This window comes from Phycodurus eques, chromosome 4, assembly GCF_024500275.1.
Source record: "Phycodurus eques isolate BA_2022a chromosome 4, UOR_Pequ_1.1, whole genome shotgun sequence".
In the NCBI taxonomy this organism is placed as follows: Eukaryota; Metazoa; Chordata; class Actinopteri; order Syngnathiformes; family Syngnathidae; genus Phycodurus; species Phycodurus eques.
In genome coordinates, this window is record NC_084528.1 from 23,227,111 (window position 1) to 23,248,395 (window position 21,285).

Here is a 21,285-nt window from a genome sequence, read left to right on the forward strand (position 1 = left end):
GAGCCAAGGGGGTGGGGGCAGGGCTGCCAGGCACTACTACCCAAGAGCCAACCCCATGTTTTAATGTATGTGGTACATTAAAACATGGGGAGTGTGTGTGATGCATTTAAAATGCAGGCAGGGCGAAGGGGCAGGGCGCACGGACCAGGAAACAGCACAGATGTACAGAAACCCCATCCGACACCCACACCCTCCCAATCCCATACCAGTCCCCCAGGAACCCTTTGATATGTGTATATGCCCATTTGTGATTAGTGAGAAATATATACGGTGAATGGTGTGAGTGTGTGCGCTAAGTGAGTGATTAAGATGCATGGCTCGCGCAAGTCGGGCCCATTAGGCCGGACAATCACCGACGAAGAGGGCCATCCCACCCAGACCCGCAGCACCAACCAGTACTTCCAAATATTAACATTGCTGTTTTTCAATGCCAATTGCATTTCCAATAAGTACAGTGTTATTGAGCCATGTATACTGTAGTCAGTATAGACAATGTTGCTGACTATTCTTGCTGATTCTTGTTTACATGTGCTTATCGATCACATTTAGTGTATTACTCTGTGTATATTTTTCATGTATAGTATAGTTGTCACTTTACTGTTGATGTTTGTACTCATAATTGATATATGTATAATGTTTTCTGCTGCATACAATGCAGCTGACTGTTATTGCCTTGCACGTTCACATCTGCACATATGCTGTAGTAATTATTTATGTATCACTGCCTGATGTTGAAACTATGTGTATATATATTTTTTAATATTATTCTTACATGCTGCTACTGTCCACTGTGCTGATGTAAAAACAGGAATTTACCTAATGTGGAGCCGATAAAGGTTTATTCGAGCCTTTTCTGTGCTGTCAAGTGATCTATCACATTTCCTCACCAAACTAAAAGTTTCATTTGGAACGCTGTCAAGAAGACATGGTTTTGTGATTACTACAGTCAAAAATAAAATCAATAGATAAGCCTGAAAATAAAGCAAATGTTTGTGCTACAAGGAGATAGTTTCACTTTCAAGAGATCTGTGCAATGTCAGCAGATATGGGAAAAAAAACAAGTCAAGTTCTGGAAGCCGTTCCACATTCCTGAACAGCTCACACACACAATGTAGAGGCACGCATAGAGGAGGGAGAAAGTGAGCAAGCTTGGTCAATAGACACAAACAGGTCTGACACACTGTCCGAGTTCAAACGTGCGGCCACGCTGATGAAGACGAGGAATCACCTGACCACCCTTCCGACGAGGTGAGTTTAAAATACTAAATATCAGACCACAATTACTGTTAGCTGATCGACAACAAACATGATAATTTGTGTTATTTTTGGATGGCTACTCCTTTGGTTCAAAGTAGTGTTGCTCAACTGCTGGGAAGTAGTTCAAAATAATGACAAGAGTTGTAATACACATTCCGGTGACTTTTTACATGTTGTGCAGTATTTCTTTGATTAACTTAAACTGCTTTTAAAATACATTTTGTTATTGGTACAAAACGATGCATTTACAAAACAATATATGCATATGACAGTCAGAAAATACATTATTTCAGACCAAAATGCTGCCGATTAAGCTTAAAGTAAAAAAAAAAAAAAAAAGGAATTGTCTTCAGTGTCAGTGTTATCTTTTTCTAAAAAGGCAAAATGTCATGGCAGTGTTCTGGCTCAATACTGTACTGGTCTCCTTGCCAGTTTGTATGTAGTTTTATAAAGGAATTAAAAGTTGCGACGAATTCAGATCTATTCATCAATAATTCTCTCTCTCACATGGCCAAACATGGGTTGAGCCACAAGCATGACTAACACACTGCAGATCCAAAATAAAAGCAGAGATAAATGTTGAGAGAAGACAAGTGCACACGGGTGGCTTTGACTCTACTCTCTGCTACGTGATTGACAATGTTAATCAGCAGCTATCATAACAGCGTTCAATGACGCTGTGTTGCAAGCCTGCATCTGCTAATAGATGGTGCTAAAGATGTTAGCAGCCAAAAATCAACAGGATGCCGTCACTTCCTAAGTTCTGGTTTGGCACAGTTAGCTCGTGACTCAATGCTGCTTGTGAAAGAGTACAATGACAACGCATTACATGTTCTTTCGCATTATTGCAGATTTTGAAGCGATCATTTTTTTTATGGCATTACATTTTACATTATACAAGCAAGTCTGAATTTAGAGTTTCCGCAACCTCAGTGTGCTACCACGTTGTGCCACAACATGCTGGGCAGCACAGATCTACTGGAAGAGATGCTGTGTATTTAAAAAGCAAGAAAAACAGGAAGAGAAGGTCCCCAACTAATTTATAGTAATGGTCATTGTTGCCACAGAGCAGCATGAGGGCACATATGGCAGTAAGTATTTGTTGAATGTGCCGTTAATATGTGGTGCTGCTTCGTGGATGCTAAAGTAGCAGTTTTTGAAGGTTTCAAACTACCATAAAATTTATGCTAATTTACTTTAGCCACTCTATGTTGTTTTGCATTACAGGTATTTGCAGCATGTTATAACATTATAAAGTTTGGTTGAACATTTAAATTTTGTTTAAAAACAAAAATTTTTTATGTGTTAGTTTTACAGTAGAGTTCTACTGGGAGTGATAAACGGCTTGAAGCAACCACATTTTGCCTCGTATTTGGAGAATTGTGCGAGCGAGAGTGACAACAGGCACTAAGGAATAAGAAAAAGTGACTTTTAATAAGTTTAAAAGTGTGTGGGAGGGGTAAAACTTAATTTTAAAAAAAGTTATATGGACTCCACAATGCAGATTCCCACCAATTCTTTCCACTTTTTGCTTAATTTTTCTTTATACCAAACAAGCTTAGGAAAACCTAATTTCTCTCGCGTTAACTTGCATGAACTTCCACAGAAAATAAAATATTTTCTTTCTTTATACATAAGGAAATAAGTGATTCCTCTTCCCTTTAGTCAAAACATGTATGTATAGCTAATCCTTAACAAAAAACAAAACAAAAGTTTCGCTGCATCATCTTGAGAAGTTTACCACCCTGCTTTTACCGGCGTCAATTCTACAAGGATTGTAGGATTGACGCCTTCATTAGAAGGAGCAGGGTGTTTTGGCGGCATCTTGGTTTTTCTTTTTTTTTTTTTTTTTTAAAGATCAGGTACAAAAAGATGGATTTTTCAATGAACACTTTTTGTTTTGTGGGTAGGTGAGTTCAGAAATGCACATTCATGATGGACAAGGGTTCAATGTTAATAATCTGCACAGGAGAATTTTCCAGCTATTTGAACTTCATGACCTGGGATCTGGCAGCGGTGCACGTGAGCGGACGGACGGGAGAAAAAAATAACACCAGACAACATGACCTAGTTTCTTACAAGCTGCCGGTCCATTGATTGAGGTGCAGCAATATGTCACTCAGCAAAATCATGACCATTCCTTCTACTGATAAGCTGCGAAGGAAGGTGTGCAGGGATAAAAACTTCCTCCATATGACTCAGTCTTCCCGCCACTGCCGTGCAGGTTAATAGTAAACCAGCCCCAAGACACAATATACAGATTCTTCTCCGGACAGGAATTAGTTTTTCCCGTCGGAAGTACCAATATAATCATAAAATCAGCAGTGGAACATCACTACACTGACTGTATGTTCCATTCCAGATGACTTTACATTTCTCCAGTTGATCAACAACAAACAAATTTCAAGCAAAGGATCAACAAAGACTTTGAATCATCTGATGAGCCTGGTAGGTAATTTAGCAACAGCTCTGAAGATTCTTTAGTAGTTTAAACATGAATATTATAAAAACTCTTTCACAACATGAAGAACCTTTAACATCATGTATTTAGCTATAACTGGCTAACCTGAGGGAAGTACCAAGTCTCACAGGAAATACTAGGTCTCACATAATCTAATGCTATCAAGTACCTTTAAACTTGCTAATACGGTATATAAAGTACCTTTAAGCTTACAAACTAAATTTCATCGAGTACTTCAAAGGTTACTAATAACTACAACATAGCAAGTAGTTTTAAGGTTGGTAACAGTATGTGGCGTTTTAATAATAATAATACATTTTATTTATAATGCACTTTACAGCAAACAAATGATCTGAATGTGCCCAGTTTTAAACTTAATAACTTCAGTATATCAAGTTTAGTTTTAAGCTTCGTCTTAAGGTTGTTGTTAACTCTGGTGCGCTGTTTCCTTTAAAAGAAAAATCAACAACAACAAAAAACCCTGCAAACCTCTCCTTTAAGGATACCAATAACTACACTACATCAAGTTGTTTTAATCTTACTAAAAGTAAAGTACTTTTAAGCCTTCTAACTACATTATATCAAGCAGTTTACCATCTGCAGTATATGAAGTAATTTGAAGCTTATTGACCAGAATATGCCAAGTGGCTTTAAGCTTAATTTCTACACCATATCAAGTACTTCTAACCTTCCTAACTACAGTACATCAAGTGCTTTTATGCTTGATAACTACAGTACATTAAGTACAGTGGTTGGATGCCGGTTGACCAAAGATTTGTTCAGATTTCGAAAACAAAAATATTCCATTAAGATGAATTCTATTTGAAATGATGGCAAACAAACTACTCATAAAACCCACAGACATTGTTTTGAGTAACAGTTTAGCATTCTTGACGACCATAAAAGGATCAGCAGAAGTTAAAAACATTTGAGCAACAAGCTGCTAGATAAATATGTGCAAACTGGCAAACTGTTGTCCAAACACGCTTGAGATAAAAATGGACAGTGGTTGGATAGAAATGTACAAGAACTCAGCAACAGACTGTGTGCATGGGGCAAGTTACCATGGCAACTAAAAATGGCTCAAAATCAACAGAGAACATTAATTCTTAATTAATAATTAGTTAATAATAATTAACATAAAACTTAGGCTCGGCCTTTTCCTCGCTACAATAACCACAGTCATGGTTACGCACAGCAATGCCAATTTAGCTTGCCTTTCAGATGCAGTATTTAAACATGCCAATTCAGCCAGGTTTGATCAATCACACTGCGTGTGTTAAATGAATTATTCGTATTTACTCCATCCTAGTATTTTGTGCATTCAAGCAGAAATGCACAACATGAATTGCATGGCTATTTTTCCCGTTTGGCAGACGCAGTAGACAGGCTTCCACATTTTTTGCACACACAAACATTTAGTAAATCAGGCCCTTAGCATGCAAGCTGTGCAGAAATAATGAAATAATAAAATCAATGACATGTCTAACCGGCTGATATTTAACCACAGCGACTTTCAATTTATATTGGTGACAGGAACAAGCAGTAAGCATGCAGCTATTTGTCACATTGTACATTTCCTGACATCGTCATTCTGAGAAAACAAATCTATACGACTCGGACATTGAATCCATATGTGCACTGATGCGCGCACAAACACCAATACCCGTGGTGGGGAAGCTGTAAAACTTTTTGCATATGAGTTCCGCCGATGCGGCACGGTGGACGACTGGTTAGAGCGTCAGCCTCACAGGGGGGCAGGGCCGGGGTTCAATCCCCGGCCCTGCCTGTGTGGAGTTTGCATGTTCTCCCCGTGCCTGCGTGGGTTTTCTCCCACATCCCAAAAACATGCATGAATTGGAGACTCTAAATTGCCTGTAGGTGTGAATGTGAGTGCGAATGGTTGTTTGTTTGTATGTGCCCTGCGATTGGCTGGCAACCAGTTCAGGGTGTACCCCGCCTCCTGCCCGATGATAGCTGGGATAGGCTCCAGCACGCCCGTGACCCTCGTGAGGAGAAGCGGCTCAGAAAATGGATGGATGGATGGATGGAGTTCCGCCGACGTGCAGATGAGCAATATAAAGAAATTATGAGGAAACGTTAGACTTGGTTTCCAGTCTAGAGCAGGAAACTAGAAGGTATGTGTGCATGTGTTGCTCAATGGAACTGTCCTAGTCTGGTAGTGTTGAGGTTTTTTTCCTGCAGAAAACATGAAGGGAAAATATGGAATTAAATTATTTTCTTCTTTTGTCTGACTGCTAGATTGGCTACCTATGTGTTAGAATATTTTTTACTAATATGACAATAACCTGACTACTACTTACTATAGAAAGCATTCTTATATGATAATATATATTTAGTCTAAATAAAATAAAAATAAATTAAAAAATACAAATAAAACAAAAGAAGGGTGGGGGGGGCTTCACTACTACATATTGTGCATGTTTTTGGGAGGTTTAAATTGATGGTGGATGTGAGAATGAATGAAAACAAAAATAGTGGGGGGAAAGACCAAAAGGAAAAGTGAAATGAAGCAAACTAGAGGGAAAAAAAAAAAAAAAAAAGCAAAGCTCAATGGACGATAAGGCACGGTGATTCATTAGTGTGGGCTGAACAAACATTAAGGAAAAAAATAAAAGGAGTTTCTTATACTCATAAACAGCATGACCAAACAAGACATAAACATAAAGATAATTAGTTGTTAATTTAATGGATGATTGAAAATGCTCAGTGTGGCAATAATATTTAGTGATGACTACATAAGTGCAGAGTTTAAACAGCAACAAAGTAAAATAATTCTTGACTCAACCTATAAACATAGTTATCAGGCCATGATTTCCTATACTGTATGTTGCACTTGTAAGTTGTAACGTTATAATAACAGTAGTTTCGAACCTGCATTACACGTTTTAAATCATTTTCACAGTACTGAAGAACAAATCACATTTCATGTAAATGTAATGTGCAATAACGTAAATAATTTATTTTCTGTTCTGTTCTATTGTATTATTTATCAATTGTGCTGATAGTCCACCAGGTGACGCTGTATGGAAAGCAGTTTGAGGATTTATTCAATATCCTTGATACTTAACTTAAGATCCAAAAACTCATAAGCTCTTTGTTGTCACCAAGACAATTCAGCACACTGGTTAAACAACTAGGGCACACTCGTAGAACGAAATGATCAAACTGCTTCAATCTAAAACCCATTTGACCATTTATTTGATGTTCGTGATATCCAGCTTTAGGTTGTGCTAGTAGCCCTAAAGCCACACTAGTAGTAGGAAAAAAAACATTATCAGTAAGACACATTTGTTCAACTAGTGCACTTCAGTCTCTCTACTACTCAAGACAAAGAGCGTACTAGTACATGGACTACAACTAGTGCACAATTTTGCCCCACTAGTAACATGCAGTTGTCCTGCTAGTATACCAAAGCTGTTCTGCTAATGGGGACAAAAAGTACTAGTACACGGACCTTAAACTTCATATCAAGGATATCAAAACCTTTGTAGTATTTATTTGATATCAACGACATCAAATAAATGCTCATACGACTTTCCATAATGCTGATATGGAACTTAAAGTTGTACTAGTCGACCAAATGTTATACTAGTAGTGGAAAAAACATGACTGGTAGGAGAGTGTGCTGAATTCTCTTACTAGTGACAACAAATCCGTACTAGTACATGGACCTTAAGCTAGATATCAAGGATATCAAATGAAAGCTCAAACGGCTTTCTATCATGCTGAGTTATTGAACCAACCATAAATGGCTCTATTCAAAACAATTACATTTTATGGTGTTACAGTTATGACTCAAGCATCATCAAATGTTGCACAATGGGCCAACCTGCCCCAGCCTTCATATCAAGTTCTTAAAATATGTATACTTAGGGCCCGAGCACCAGGCACAGGCCGTCTTAGAATTGCTGTTATAATTATTCAGATGAATGAGTAGCCTTTTTGGGACCCTCAACATGCCAGAAAACTAAAAAAATTTTGCATGCGCATGTATTTTATTGAAAATGTATGTATTTTAAAGCTCACAAACATAGCGCCCCAAAATGCATTCAGTAGCGCCCCTTAGAAAGTTAAGCCCTCGATACCAGTTTTCCGGAAGAGATTGTGTGGAGATGTCTATCATAATAGGATTCACACAAAAAAACATCTCAAGAACCCATGCACGAAATTGAACAGGAAGTCAGCCATTTCTGAAGCTGCCCTTTTAAACAAATTCCAGCGCTTGTACTTTAACAAATACCTACTAGGACATTCGACTAAATGAGCCCCAATCGGAAGCAGGTGTACGAGGCAGACGGGTGACGCTAAATTCCGAAGCTATTTTGGCCACGGCATCTATTGTGGGGGGAATATGGAGTCAAATTTGACAACTATGTTAAGGTTCTGGAACATTCGAAAAACAATTCCCCCCGACACCAGTTCCACAATTTGACAAAAGATTTGCTGGGGCACAATGATGGACTTCGGTCACATTTCAGCCATCCCTTTAAAAAAATAAAAATAAAATAAAATAGAAAAAATAAAAAAAATTTAAAAAATAAAAATAAAAAATAAAATATATATATATATATATATATATATATATATATATATATATATATATATCCATTATTAATTAATAATAATAAAAAAGATCTAAAAATGGTGAAAAAACGTTTAACGCTATAATATATCCCCGCAATTGATTACTACATACTTGGTCTTTGCTTGTGTTTTCTGCATTTATCTCCAAAAATGTATAATGTATTTAGAAACTATCTCTGAATTAACTTTTCAGGATCTTTCAAGACCCATGCCTGAAACTGAACAGAAAGTTTGCCATTTTTTGCTTAAAGCAGCCATTTTGGGGTCTACACATGGTTGTGTACAATAATGAACTCCGACTAGGGAATTTCTCCAAATGAGCCCCAACTGGAAGCACTTATCCGAAACAGATGGGTGACGCTAAATTCTAAAGACCAGCGTGTTCAAAGTTTGACAATCATTTTGAAAATTTACCATTAAAATTGGGGTTTGAGGGTCCTATAATCACTGATGCACGCGTTAATATTTGTTGCTTTTTTTCCCCCCCTCAGCAGACAAGTCACAATGTTGTTGACCTTGATCGTCTTCAATGCCATCTTCAGTGGAGGGTGCACGTCACTAACCCAGAGTACATCACCCTCAACCGACGCTATGGAAGAAGTACCCTGTTACATCTCCAACGCAGGCCGCAAGGCAGACTGCCTGGGCAGGCAGCTGGAGAGCGTCCCATGGAGACACTTTCCATCCACGCTGGAGGACATCGACCTGTCCTTCAATAAACTCCAAGCAGTCCGTTCGGAGGACTTCCTGCACCTCCCTCGCCTCCGCGTGCTTAACCTGCACTTCAACAACATCTCACACATTGACAGTGACGCCTTCAGGAACAACAGCCTGCTGGAGCATCTCAACATCTTCAACAACTCCCTACGGGAGATTCCTGCCTCGGTGCTAACGTCTATGTTGAACTTGAAATATCTGTACATGTCCAACAACCTTTACAAGCATGCTACATTATCCAAGCGGTTTTCCAGGCTGGCCAAGCTGCAGGTTCTCTCCATGGGCGGCGATCTCGTGGAGGGTCTGAAGAAGGAAGACTTTCACCCACTAAAGAACATCAAGTTACAAGGTTTTGCTATCAAATGCTCCTCCAATTTAAGTTACTACGAGCCAGGAAGTCTACGGATTATCCAAACTGAGCAGATGGGTTTCGACATGGCCATCGACCAGCGGCCAGGCACTCTTCTTCAAATGCTGAAAGACCTCGCCAACAAGACCTTCACCGCCATCCAGTTCCGCAACCTCTTTGGGTTCACATACTACATGGGAGACGAGGACATCTTCCAGGGTTTAGAGGAAATCACAGCCCACCAGTTAGTCTTCCACAGAGGAAAGTTCAACGAGAACCTCCTGAGGATGGCGCTGACCAACTTGCAAGTCGCCCCCATCAAGAGGGTCCGATTCCAGTACATAGACTTTGCGCGCTCGCCAACATTCATAGACAGTGGCGCCAAATCCAGTATCACGGACCTGAAGCTGGAAAAGCTGGATCTCTGGTAAGGCGTGCTGTTTAGTGTTTAACTTATGAGCACAACTGTACAGGGGGCGGTGGCAGATTGGAATGAAAGTGTACAGCTTTATGATAACCTCTAGATGGCGTCATACATTTATAAAATGTGAAAAAATAATTCAGAGAGGGGGGGGGGGGGGCACATTATACAAGAGAAATTACAGTATTCTTATTTTTGTTAATGCCCTAGGATGTGGGCAGGGTGAGCCACACTTTAAACTGTTATTGAATGGGACAAACAGTCAAACACAAAAAAAACACCCAACTCACCCAAAGTTGGGCCAACCTGACATCACTCACTAGGCCACTCCCCATCAAGGCACACATCCAACACCTATAACTATACAGTCCCTACAATAATGACACTTTATAAAACCAGTGTATTTATTTACATTCTGTTAATTTGTTTGGATACAATGCTGTGCTATTTTTCTTTTCTAAAAAGGTATTTGATATGAGTAACTTCAGTTACTGTATGAGCTTGTTCACGGAACAAATTTAACTCAGTCAAGGTACCACTGTAGTTGCAGAATCACATATATTGAGTAGTTCAGTTGCATTCTGGTCTGGGCTTTATGAGTAGGAAATATTCTGGGCTTTATGAGCAGGAAATATTCACTTGTGTAGCACATTTGATGAATTGTTTGTTTTAAAAAATGGTAATCGTGTAGCTCCTCATGTCTTTCAGGTACATCAGCAATCCTGACATTCTACGCTTTGACTGGCGCTTTACCTGGTTCAACAAGATCAAACAGTTGTCCATCGGCTTTGTTTACTTCAACTCAGTCCCTTGCGATGCCTGGGTGGAGATGGGCGGCGTGGAGATCCTGGATGTCTCCAACAACCGCCTGCAGGACGAATACATTTTCAACCAGATCTGCGACAATAGGGGCTCCATGTTCAGCCTTCACACCTTCAACTTGAGCACCAACGAGTTGACCAGCTTGAGAGACTTGTCAGCGTTGACCAGGCAGTTCCGCCAGCTGCAAGTGTTGGACCTCAGTTACAACAAGTTGGGATCCACCGAAAGCAGCCGCGGTTGCGTCTGGCAAGAAAACATAATCAGGATCATCGCTCACCACAATCAATTCACCACAGAAGCCCTCGCTTGTCTGCCCACCACAGTGCACTTCTTGGACCTATCCTCATGCAACCTGGACCAGCTAAACGTCACATATTTTGAGAAGGCTACCAATCTGAGGGAGCTGATTCTGAGCGACAACAAAATCAAATTCATCCCATCCAAATGGGAGAGTCCATCACTGCACAGACTGGCTTTGGATGGGAATTCCTTTGGTCTCATCAGTAAGGAATCATTCCAGCACATGCCTGGACTCTCTCACTTAAGGGCCGGGAACAACCCATACCACTGTACCTGTGAGCTTCACGCCTTCATTGAGGACACCAAGACCAAAAAGCAGATCAACCTGACAGACTGGCCTGCGAACTACAAGTGCTACCACCCAGAGCCCTTTCTTAACACTGTCATATCCCAGTACTTCCCGAGCGAGGTGGCGTGCGATGTCAGATTGGTCATCATCATCAGTGTCGTGACAACTGCGGCAGTCATCCTCATTCCTGATGCTTATCTGCTACATTTTCGACTTGCCGTGGTACACCAAGGCCACCTATCAGATCATCAGGGCGAAATACAGAGCGCACAAGGAGCTAGCCACCGGAGAGGCTGGACCTTTCGCCTATCACGCCTTCATTTCCTACAGCCACTGGGACGCCGACTGGGTGAGGGAACAGCTCCTGCCATGTCTGGAGAACAATCGGAACCCCTACCGACTGTGCATACACGAGAGGGACTTCATGCCAGGACGCTGGATCATCGACAACATCATCGAGAACATCGAGAGCAGTCACAAGGTACCACGGTGTTGTTGTACAAGCCAACCAACGGATGTGGTGCCCCTCACTGTGAGGGAAATTGCTGATAGCTAAGCCATTTTGGGGGAAGTGGCCTTTCCTGTGCTCAAAGCAGTGCCAGCTGGGAAGTTTGAGATGATAAAAGATGTGGTGCTCTAAATATGAAACCATGGTTGTTGGTGTTGAGAAGGTTAGGTAGCAGATTAGGTTCTTCATCCTAATACAAACTCTTGAATTGGCATAAAAAGTCACACATCTCCAAGTATTTCAGGCATCAAGTTGTAATTTGTGCTTTGTCAAGTCCATACTATAGTGGTTTTGATAAACAATGATTAGGCCTGCGCGTAAGGGTGCCAACTCAAAGAGAGACAAACCAGAAAGGTGCAGAAAGAACTTGACCAAAGTACAGGATAGTACATTTAGGTCTTGATACATGGTCTCACGTGCTGTAGTGACGTCACAGAAAATGAATAAGAAGGTGGCACTCTGGGCAGTTTCTCTTTCTGATTTGAGACATTGTTAAAAAGAAAAAAACATTTGAAAAATATATAGCTTGTGTCCCTCACCAATGGCCAACTTCCATACACCAGAAGAAGGAGCAATCAATTAATCATGATGCACAAATTATTTAATATTCTATTTAATTGTGTTCTTACTGTATGTTTTTATAAAGTGCCATTTTCTTCACTGAATAATCCATTACCATTTGAGCAAAAGATGATTTGAGAAATGTTTTGAGATACAAATTAAACTCATATCTCAAGGCACCACTGTATTTTTATGTGCAACTTTCAATAATAAGTCTGCTTTAAATAACAGCAAACAAATCTTTCATGGATTATAAACAGTTTTTTTCCCCCACTTTTTTCCTTGCTCAGATCATATTTGTGCTCTCCCGGCACTTTGTCAACAGCGAGTGGTGCAACTACGAGCTGTACTTTGCTCAGCAGCGAGCCATGGGCAAGACGTTCAGCGACGTCATCCTGGTGGTGAAGGAGCCCATTGACCCGGGTACCCTGCCCAGCAAGTACTGCAAGTTGAAGAAGATGCTGAGCACCAAAACGTACCTGGAGTGGCCTCAGCAGGCCAACCAGCAGGCCTTCTTCTGGGCGCAGCTGAGGAGTGTTCTGGGCAAGCCCACCAGGCACAGCATCCGGAGAAGGAACTCATCCGTGGGGGACAGCTCGCTGAAGGGGGCCGAAGGTCCAGAAGTGTCAGATCTTGATGGAGAAGCGGAGAACGTTAATGACGGAGTGTTCAATGGAAGACAAATCCCTGCTGTGGCGTGAGGCCCTTGGTAAACCTAAACGTCTGGACACAAAAGGGCCCACGTGAACACGATACCTGAACGCTGAAAGCACCCGACCCCCGCAGTGCACTTGGTTTTAAGGCACCAGTATGGAAAGTCATTTGAGCATTCATTCGATATCATTAATTTTCAGCTCAAGGTCTATGTACTAGTACACTCTTTGTTCTCACAGGGTAACAGCAGAACCACTGTCTTACTAATAATGCTGTTGTTTTTTCCCCCCACTACTGCAGGGGTGTCAATCTTATTTTTGTCACAACAGGTTATGGTTTCCCTCAGAGGGCCCTTATGACTATGAAAACCACATACAGTAAATGTATTATCACCTCACCATATTATTTCATATACACACAATTACTCCGGCAATAGAGTGGTACATACTGTTAACAACTAATTTGAAATCAGAAGTCATGGAAAATGATGGAACACAAACAATAAGTACACAACTGTTGTTCACTTTATGGCAATAAAAAAAATGTAAAGTGAAGAAAAATTGCATGAAAATAATGAACCCAAGAAAGATGAAGTAATTGCTTAGGAGGGCCACATAGTGGTGTGGCGGGCCAGATCAGACCCCCGGGCCTTGAGTTTGATAGCATTCTCTGCTGCCTTCCACTGCTGTAATACGTTTCTGCACAGTACTAAGACAACTACATGTTACTAGTGAGCCAAAACTGTGCACTACTTGGCATCTCCGCACTACTAGTACTACTACTGAAGCGCTGGACGTTAACTCGTTAACATGAAGCTGTCCTACTCATATGCCAACGCTGTATTACGAATGAGGGCAAAGACTGAAATAGTACATGGACCTTAAGCTGGATATCAAGGATATTGAATAAATATATCCTTGACAGCCAGTAAGGATATCAAATAAATGCTCTAACAGCCTACTAATTAAGATCAAACTGATGAATCCCCCTGTTCTAGTTGAAGTATTGTGCACAGAATATTATACGTTTATGCTTGTCAATCACTTAAGAATTACAAGAGAATAACAATATGCACCCCATGATTTATTCATATTTGTAAAATGCTGGACATTTGTTATTTTTATACTACTGTCTTTTTGAATAAAACTTTGTAATTTAATAAACAAATCTATTATATTATGTAAGACGTTGAAACAGACTCACAACAGAAAAGATGCAACCCATTGACTTTTTAACAACACTTTTACACGAATGCAGTTTCAAGGACCCCGCCCCACCACCACCACCACCACCATTTTACATAATTTCATATTGAGAAATATTTGTCCCCTGCGAGGCAGTTATTTCATTGTCTCAAAACATAGCCCATTCCCGTTCAAATGATCTCCAATTGTCAACAAGATTTGTAAAAACGAACTAAGAACACTTTGCTAACACTTAGCATGGTTCTCCTAGCCTCGTGGTGGAGCTAAATTACTCAATCAGAACTGGTCATATTTATGTTCACATATGCTGGTCGAAAATGTTCTCACTTTTAACGCGGGTCTGTCGCCACTCTCCGCTACCATAGTATTCATCAACACGGTCGGACAACAGCAGTAAACATGACCAAAAAAAAAACAAAAAAAAAACTATAAAAGACTCCAGCGGGAGCCGTCAAATGAATATTCTCCTTCACCGACGCCGCTTTGCTGCTGTGTACCACCAGTGGCCAAAGAGGTCGCCGTTGTCACTCAAGATAAATCAGGATCAGGTGAGGGGGCAGCTCACAAGAGACGAGATGCCAGCTGGGCACACTTGAGTTTGTTAATTTCGTGGTCAGGTGAGTTTGTGTCTTTTTCTTATTTGAAACGTCCATAACAAAATAGGCTTTCTCATGAATTTTATGATATTTACAGAGCGTGCATTATAATGTGTTTTATTGGAAAGGTTTGTGCTCCTTGGCAGTTGTTGTCAAACGTTTGGGGGCTAGGATCACGTAATAATCTTCAAAAATGTGAAAACATTTATAGGCCTAAACTCCATGGGAATTATTTACATGTTCAACTTTTATACCTGTAAGTGTTGACAAATATCATTTAAGGTGTATGGTGTACAGGATGACCTCTTTTGTTATAAGTGGAAAATGTCTGCGCTCCAAGTCGGTTCTAAATCTTTTGGAAGAACTAGTCACCCTTTCGTCAGGGAGACCATTTGCCCACGAGTCTGTTAAAACCTGCCATTTATATGCCTTAATGTCATAGGAATGATTTACATTAAAAATGTTCTATTTGTAAGTGTCTTGTTTATGTAATTTGAGCTGGTTTGTGCAGGAGGACAACTTGAAGTGTGTGGAAAATATTTGTGCTCAAAGTCAGTCCTCATACTTTTTGGGGACCTCTGACCAGTTTTAACGCAGAAAACCTTTACCCGTGACCCCTATTATAGTTGTCATAAGTGTGAAAACCAGCCATTTATTCATGAAATTTTACAGGGATTACTTTTCTACCTATTATATATATATATTTTACAACACAAGCTTATTTTTAATTGAAACTCAAGCATGTTTCACAGAAAGCCCACAAAATGGCCACATTAGCACAGTGACAGATAATTCTGCATCTATCAAACCTGCGCTTTCACACATACAGATGGCAAATTGGATAACTAGATGACGTCAACACCAGAGTCTGGTGTGCGTCCGAATTTCTGTCAATGCAACAGGGCGGGAGAAATGAGTGTCGGCTGTTACACTTTGTAGTCGTTTCGCTTTTGTTTACAGACAACAGCGACAGGCAGTGTGAAAGGGGTTTGTATTTAGACATCAAAACATTTCAAGTATCAAAACTTTAAAGTTTTGTCAGACTGTGTAGTTAACTAGAAGCACACATACTCAGTGCAAAACAATATACTGGTAAAAGTAGTACTACTGCTTCAACTCCTGCATTTAGAAGGGGAGTTTGCTTTGCTTTCTGATGGTTATTTTTCCTCAGCCACGGTTGTTTCTTGTACATCAAATCAGAAGCACAAGATGGGGCCAGAGATTGCTGACTTGTTTCACAGATCCTATTCTCCATGTGTGACAACCGTCAAGTAATAATGACAAATGTAACAAAAATTAAAACAAGTTCAATGAAAATGTTAAACTTTCCTTTGTGTAAATTAGTACAGACTGAAATGTATGGGGAGAGATATGTCTCAAAATTATTTGCACTTTTTTTTCAAACCCACGAATATATATTCACACTTTTCAAAACTCCAAATATCTCCGATTTACACGTTTTTCAAATTCACAAATTTGCACGTTTTTCAAATTCACATCTGCGATTTACCTGTTTTTTTGTGTGCATTTATCATGACTTATCATTTGTAAATATTCAATTTTGCTTCTAAATTGTTGGGAGTGCGTTTGTGAATCAACAGGCACGCGCTTTTATTTTTGAGACAAACGTAACGCAGTTTCAAGTTGAAGAAAAAAAACGCGTGTGGAAAGTCCTCCTTTCATCCGCTAGTCGGCAGTGTTGCTGTCTCCTTTGAGAGCATTGTGTGTGTGTGTGTGTGTGTGTGTATACACACACATGTACTGGTTGAAAATTAACAAGCCTATTTTGACAAAGTAGAAAGTAAGGATATATTTTCAAAAGGGTGTAAAATTATAGTCATTCGAAAACTACTCAAGTACAGTAAATTCCTAATTCCCACCACTGCTGTGCATGTCATGAAATATGTAAGGAGCTGAAAGTGGTTTCAAATCTTTTGAGGGCGGGCGGATGTGTCGAGGCAATCAGCATGGGTGTCACTTTGCTGTTTTTTTTTTTTTTCCATTGTCTTATTCTGAGGTGATACGACTCCTGACAACCGCCCCCCCACGTTGCAACTTCTCTGGTGTCCCTCAGTACCAATGGGTGGAGAAAATGTCTCGTAGGAAACCTGTTGCTATTGCTGTGAGGAGTACAATGCATCGATACCACTTCTTTTTTTTCCTGACAGTTTGAGTACAAGCACTTACATTTTACTGATTAAATGTTTTTATTTTAATCAAATATTGTTCAAAAACACAACTTCAATTTGGGGTAAGTTTAACTCTAATGTAACACATTTTAGTGGCAACCTGTCATTACTGACATTTTAACATCAATCTGCATATATTTCTAACAGTCTTGCTACACATTTTACTTGAATGTAGCCTGTAGCACAAGGTGTTTCCGTTAGAGAATATAACTGTCCCAGGACAACTGAAGTGATACTTTATCGTACTATTCATTGCTTGCTTCTATTCACTCAATGTACTGCATTGCCTGCAGGTCCGACCTTGTAGTCCTAGTATCAGAGCTTTTTTTCTTTTCCTTTGGTACGAGTACAGATGTACAGTATCTGCACAGATGCTGGTATCCACTTTGACACTGCCACTCGGTCTCTTTTTTTTTTCCTCCCCCCCTCCTCCCCCTCTTCTTCTTGTGCTGCTTTCCTATACAATGGTCGCTGAGGTAGTATGGCACCTGTATGAAAGCGAGTGGCGGAAAGTCAGGCCTGGGTTTTGATGTTTTAACGCCTGACATTCACCGGGAAACAACAGTCGCTGTTCGACAATTGTATGTGGCATCAGATGCTGGCGCTGATGTCATGTAATTATCTGATTGCAGGATGCTGTGTTGCTGTGTGAAAGCATGCAGTCGCGGTAATATTCCACTTCACTGGATTCTGTGTGAAAGGTACCGACACGGAATGGGGGAGTGAATGGCGACCTGGCAAATTCCCGGCTTCAGAGGTAGTTTCAGAGGATGGATGGCGCCTGTGTGAAAGGGAATACAGTGAACCCACGTTTGTCGCAGGTTGTACGTTCCAGATCCACCCACGATAGGTGAAAATCTGCGATAGAGAGAGAATGATCACATTTTTTATATACAGCAATTTCTTGTTTATCCTGGTGGTGATGTTCCAGACCACCCCCACAATAGACCAAATCCATAAAGTAGTGACCACATATTTATTGTATTTATATTTGAAAGCTTCATGCATAAAATGTATTGCCAACAATCAGTACAGGTACATGCAAGTGAGGCGCAGGTAATATTTTTGTCTACTTGCGTCGCCATCCACACATTCTACACTACAGGTATAGTAACTGTACCTGTGAATGTGTGCCTTTTTTAAAAGGCAAGCCTGGCCTATGAGGACTTACTAAGGGCTGGCTGGCCTTTGTGTGTGCAGCGTGACTGTGTCAGTTGAGGCCGCCAGCAAGAGTATGCTTGTGCCTTCTGTATTTCGTTACCGTTTGTTCAATAAAGCGATTGAAAGAGCACCAGCGGCAGTTTGCATCCTCCCTCTACACCACTTGTGCATGACATATTGCTAGCGGTGATATGCTATCTTCAATTAGCTAACAATGTTTACTTCACCTCAGACATGCAGTTGCCTAACTTAAGACAGTTGGACTTGCAGATTGCACTTTGGCTTCTTTTATTAACTGAGAAATCATCACGGACTTTAGACACTGTTTTTAAAGCACTCTTTCCTTCTGGCTCGCAGTTATTGCTACAAAGGTTTGGAGTAAGTTTGTGTGGAAAAATCACTGCAAATAATCACCGCAAAATCCCACTATAGCAAATAATCTGCAATATAAGTACAATAAATTCAATTAAAACAAACTTATGAAAACACTTGGCTATTACTTTGTGCCTGTTCTCACTCTGTCAGAGAATGGGAGGTTATGATATAGCATCACTTTGAGAAAATGAAAAGGCTCTCTTGCCTGCACAGTTAGGCAAATAAGAGGGAAGGTGTGCTTGCTTCAGCCGTTTGTCACGCTCAGTTGAAGTTTACTGTAAAACTGACACACAACTAAAGAATAAAATGTTTTGTTTAAATGGCAAAATGTTCAACCAAACCATTAAATTTTGTCTAACGAAAGTCCACAAGCTTAATGCTAACCTAAGAAATTCAATAGAGGGGCGAATGGATAGATGTATCATAGATGTAATCTTTTAATTATAAACCTATAAGCTGCTATTTTTACAAACATGGAGTAGCAACATATACAAATCATACAGCAATACTCACAGGTATATATTCTCTGAACTCTGTGGGAACCTGGCAATTTCCCAGTTTTGGAAGGTGGGTCGGAGACAGAAGGGCACCTGTGTGAAAGGGAATGGCAGACAGCTGGGACATGGGTGTGAAATGTATACCTGACACTCACTTGGAAACAATTTTGTGTGACACCGCATGCTGGCATTAATGTCCCCTGAATGCATGATATCACTGTGTGGCAAAGGCGCACTGGATTTGCAGTACCCATGTTTTAATGTGTAAAGCTTAAAGGAGACAGTTTGGGATGCAGTTCATAGAAATGGCATCAGCAGCTTCAAGATTGCAGTTAGTTTCTTTATCATCCTCCTCGTTGTTAAATTGTGTTGCAGGCAACGAGCACGTTGACAAAATGAATCGTCAGCTGGAAAAGGCAATCGAGGGCCTCATCACCGTCTTCCACTCGTACTCGGCCAAAGAGGGCGACAAACACAAGCTGAGCAAAGCCGAGCTCAAGACGCTTCTGCAGGAGGAGCTCACTGACTTCATGGCCGTAAGTGGGAACACATTTTTCAACCAGACTCTCCATGATGCAGCAATCAGTAGCAGTTGATTATGTTCAGCAGTGGATATGAAGTAAAAATATTTCATTACTGTACTTAAGTAGATTTTTCAGGTATCTGCCACATTATCTTAAACGGGTATTGTATCAAAATTTAATTTTGTACTTCAGCACATTCAGTCTGTACTTTAACTTAAGTACAAGAGTTTAAAAGTACATTTTGCCAAAGGGTTTTATTTCCAGAAGTGTCTGTACTTGTACTGAAGTGCATCAAGCGAGTACTTTTGCCACCTCTATTGTTCAGGGCTGCAGCGACGCGGCCGCCATCGACAAGATCATGACTGACTTGGATGAGAACGGCGACCAGCAGCTGGACTTTCAGGAGTTTGTTGTTCTAGTGGCGGCGCTCACCGTGGCTTGTAACGAGTTCTTCGAAGGCTCCTGCAAGAACTAAACTAAATGATGATGTGAGATTATCATGTATGTCAGTGGTTTTTGCGTCTTAATAAAAATGCTTGAACTACTTAAAGTATTAGTTTTGTCATGCTTCTCCTGAACTTTAAAGTGTGTCTGCTGGACCTTATGGGTGAAAGTGGATAACATGAGAAGTACATGATGGGAGCATAAGGCCTGTAGTAGAACAGCATGACGAGAATAACATGAAACTAGAATGACATAAACTCAAATGAGAAAGTCAGCCCAAAATGACAACAAAACAAACCTAACCGCTTCAGAACAATGTGAGAATAATGGTGAGAACATGAAAAGAAAAGCATAATTTGAGTTATGAATAAGAGCATGGCAACAATATAAGAACAAATGAACCTAAGAATTGCATGAGAAAAATCCAAAGCCCTTCAGAAGGAACGGATGAGTAGAATGAGAACTTGAGTAGAAGGATAACCAGAAAATAAAACTGACTAGCATGAAGAACAAAAAGAATATAAAAAAAGGAATGTGAAAACAACAAAATGATTAAGTAGAACATAAGAATATGACAATATACTAAAATGAATACAGAGCCATACAGCGGTGTCGCTAGACCTATTTTAGGCGGGGTCCCCTAAAATGTTCATAAGCCCACCCTCCAAAATGATTTGGTTGTTTGTGGTTTGATGGGTCATAGCCCCCCTAAAATTGTTCTTAACCAACACCCTAAAAAAATGTTTGCTTTTAAAAATAGATTTATTTCTTCCCCTAAACCCCCCCCCCCAATACCACCACCAATCCATAAAACCTAGTGACGCCCCTGGAACTATATAAATCTTATGTGAATGAATGTCTCTGCTTTGAAGAAGGATTCTGGAACCCTTTAAGCAGTACACCAACTGGCCAGTAGATGACAACAAAGATTTCAAGATGACCAAGTAGGGTTTTGTGCAACCACACACACACACACACGCGGACACACTCTGACACCAAAAAGAATGAAGTTCCTTCCACAGCAGCACTATGCATTTCCCAAGCAAGCTTAGCAGCCTGGCGTCTCAGATGATGTCCCACGTGTCCCTCAGCCTCACACTAACATGGCGGCACGCTCTGTCTCACATGGCAAAAATACGACGGTACCGTGACCACACGGACAGGAAACTGGATCGCGGGTTCAATATCCTGATGCCACTGCAAAGTGTGTGCACAGTCACGGAATAAATAAATTTAATGACGTGTTTTATGGCACATTTAAAACTACTTTATTAAAAAAAAAAATTTTTCCAGAGACTTATTCAACAGATTTAGTAGTACAAATGGAGCGGTCTTTGTCCGCTAATT

At 40.4% G+C, this 21,285-nt stretch overlaps 2 protein-coding genes across 2 annotated transcripts; both read left to right on the top strand.

The window, feature by feature from the left end:
* Positions 1–1,116: 1,116 nt before the first annotated feature.
* On the top strand, positions 1,117–14,074 carry tlr18 (toll-like receptor 18). The gene is given in 5 exon segments (XM_061674707.1): positions 1,117–1,248; positions 8,818–9,819; positions 10,522–11,407; positions 11,409–11,705; positions 12,584–14,074. Coding segments are annotated over 5 exon segments (2,634 nt in total). The 5' UTR covers positions 1,117–1,210; the 3' UTR covers positions 12,995–14,074.
* Positions 14,075–17,602: 3,528 nt separating this feature from the next.
* On the top strand, positions 17,603–19,969 carry s100a1 (S100 calcium binding protein A1). Its single transcript, XM_061674712.1, has 3 exons — positions 17,603–17,694; positions 19,346–19,506; positions 19,820–19,969. Exons 1-3 carry the CDS (start codon positions 17,664–17,666, stop codon positions 19,967–19,969), a joined length of 342 nt encoding a protein of 113 aa, XP_061530696.1. The 5' UTR covers positions 17,603–17,663.
* Positions 19,970–21,285: the final 1,316 nt, after the last annotated feature.

What these genes read in the sequence shown, in the direction of transcription:
- s100a1 (XM_061674712.1), top strand. Translation starts at nt 17,664, where the DNA reads ATGGCGACCTGGCAAATTCCCGGCTTCAGAG. An exon ending in GCAAATTCCCGGCTTCAGAG is followed by an intron (nt 17,695 to 19,345) that starts GTAGTTTCAGAG and finishes ATTGTGTTGCAG; the next exon opens with GCAACGAGCACGTTGACAAA. An exon ending in AGCTCACTGACTTCATGGCC is followed by an intron (nt 19,507 to 19,819) that starts GTAAGTGGGAAC and finishes TCTATTGTTCAG; the next exon opens with GGCTGCAGCGACGCGGCCGC.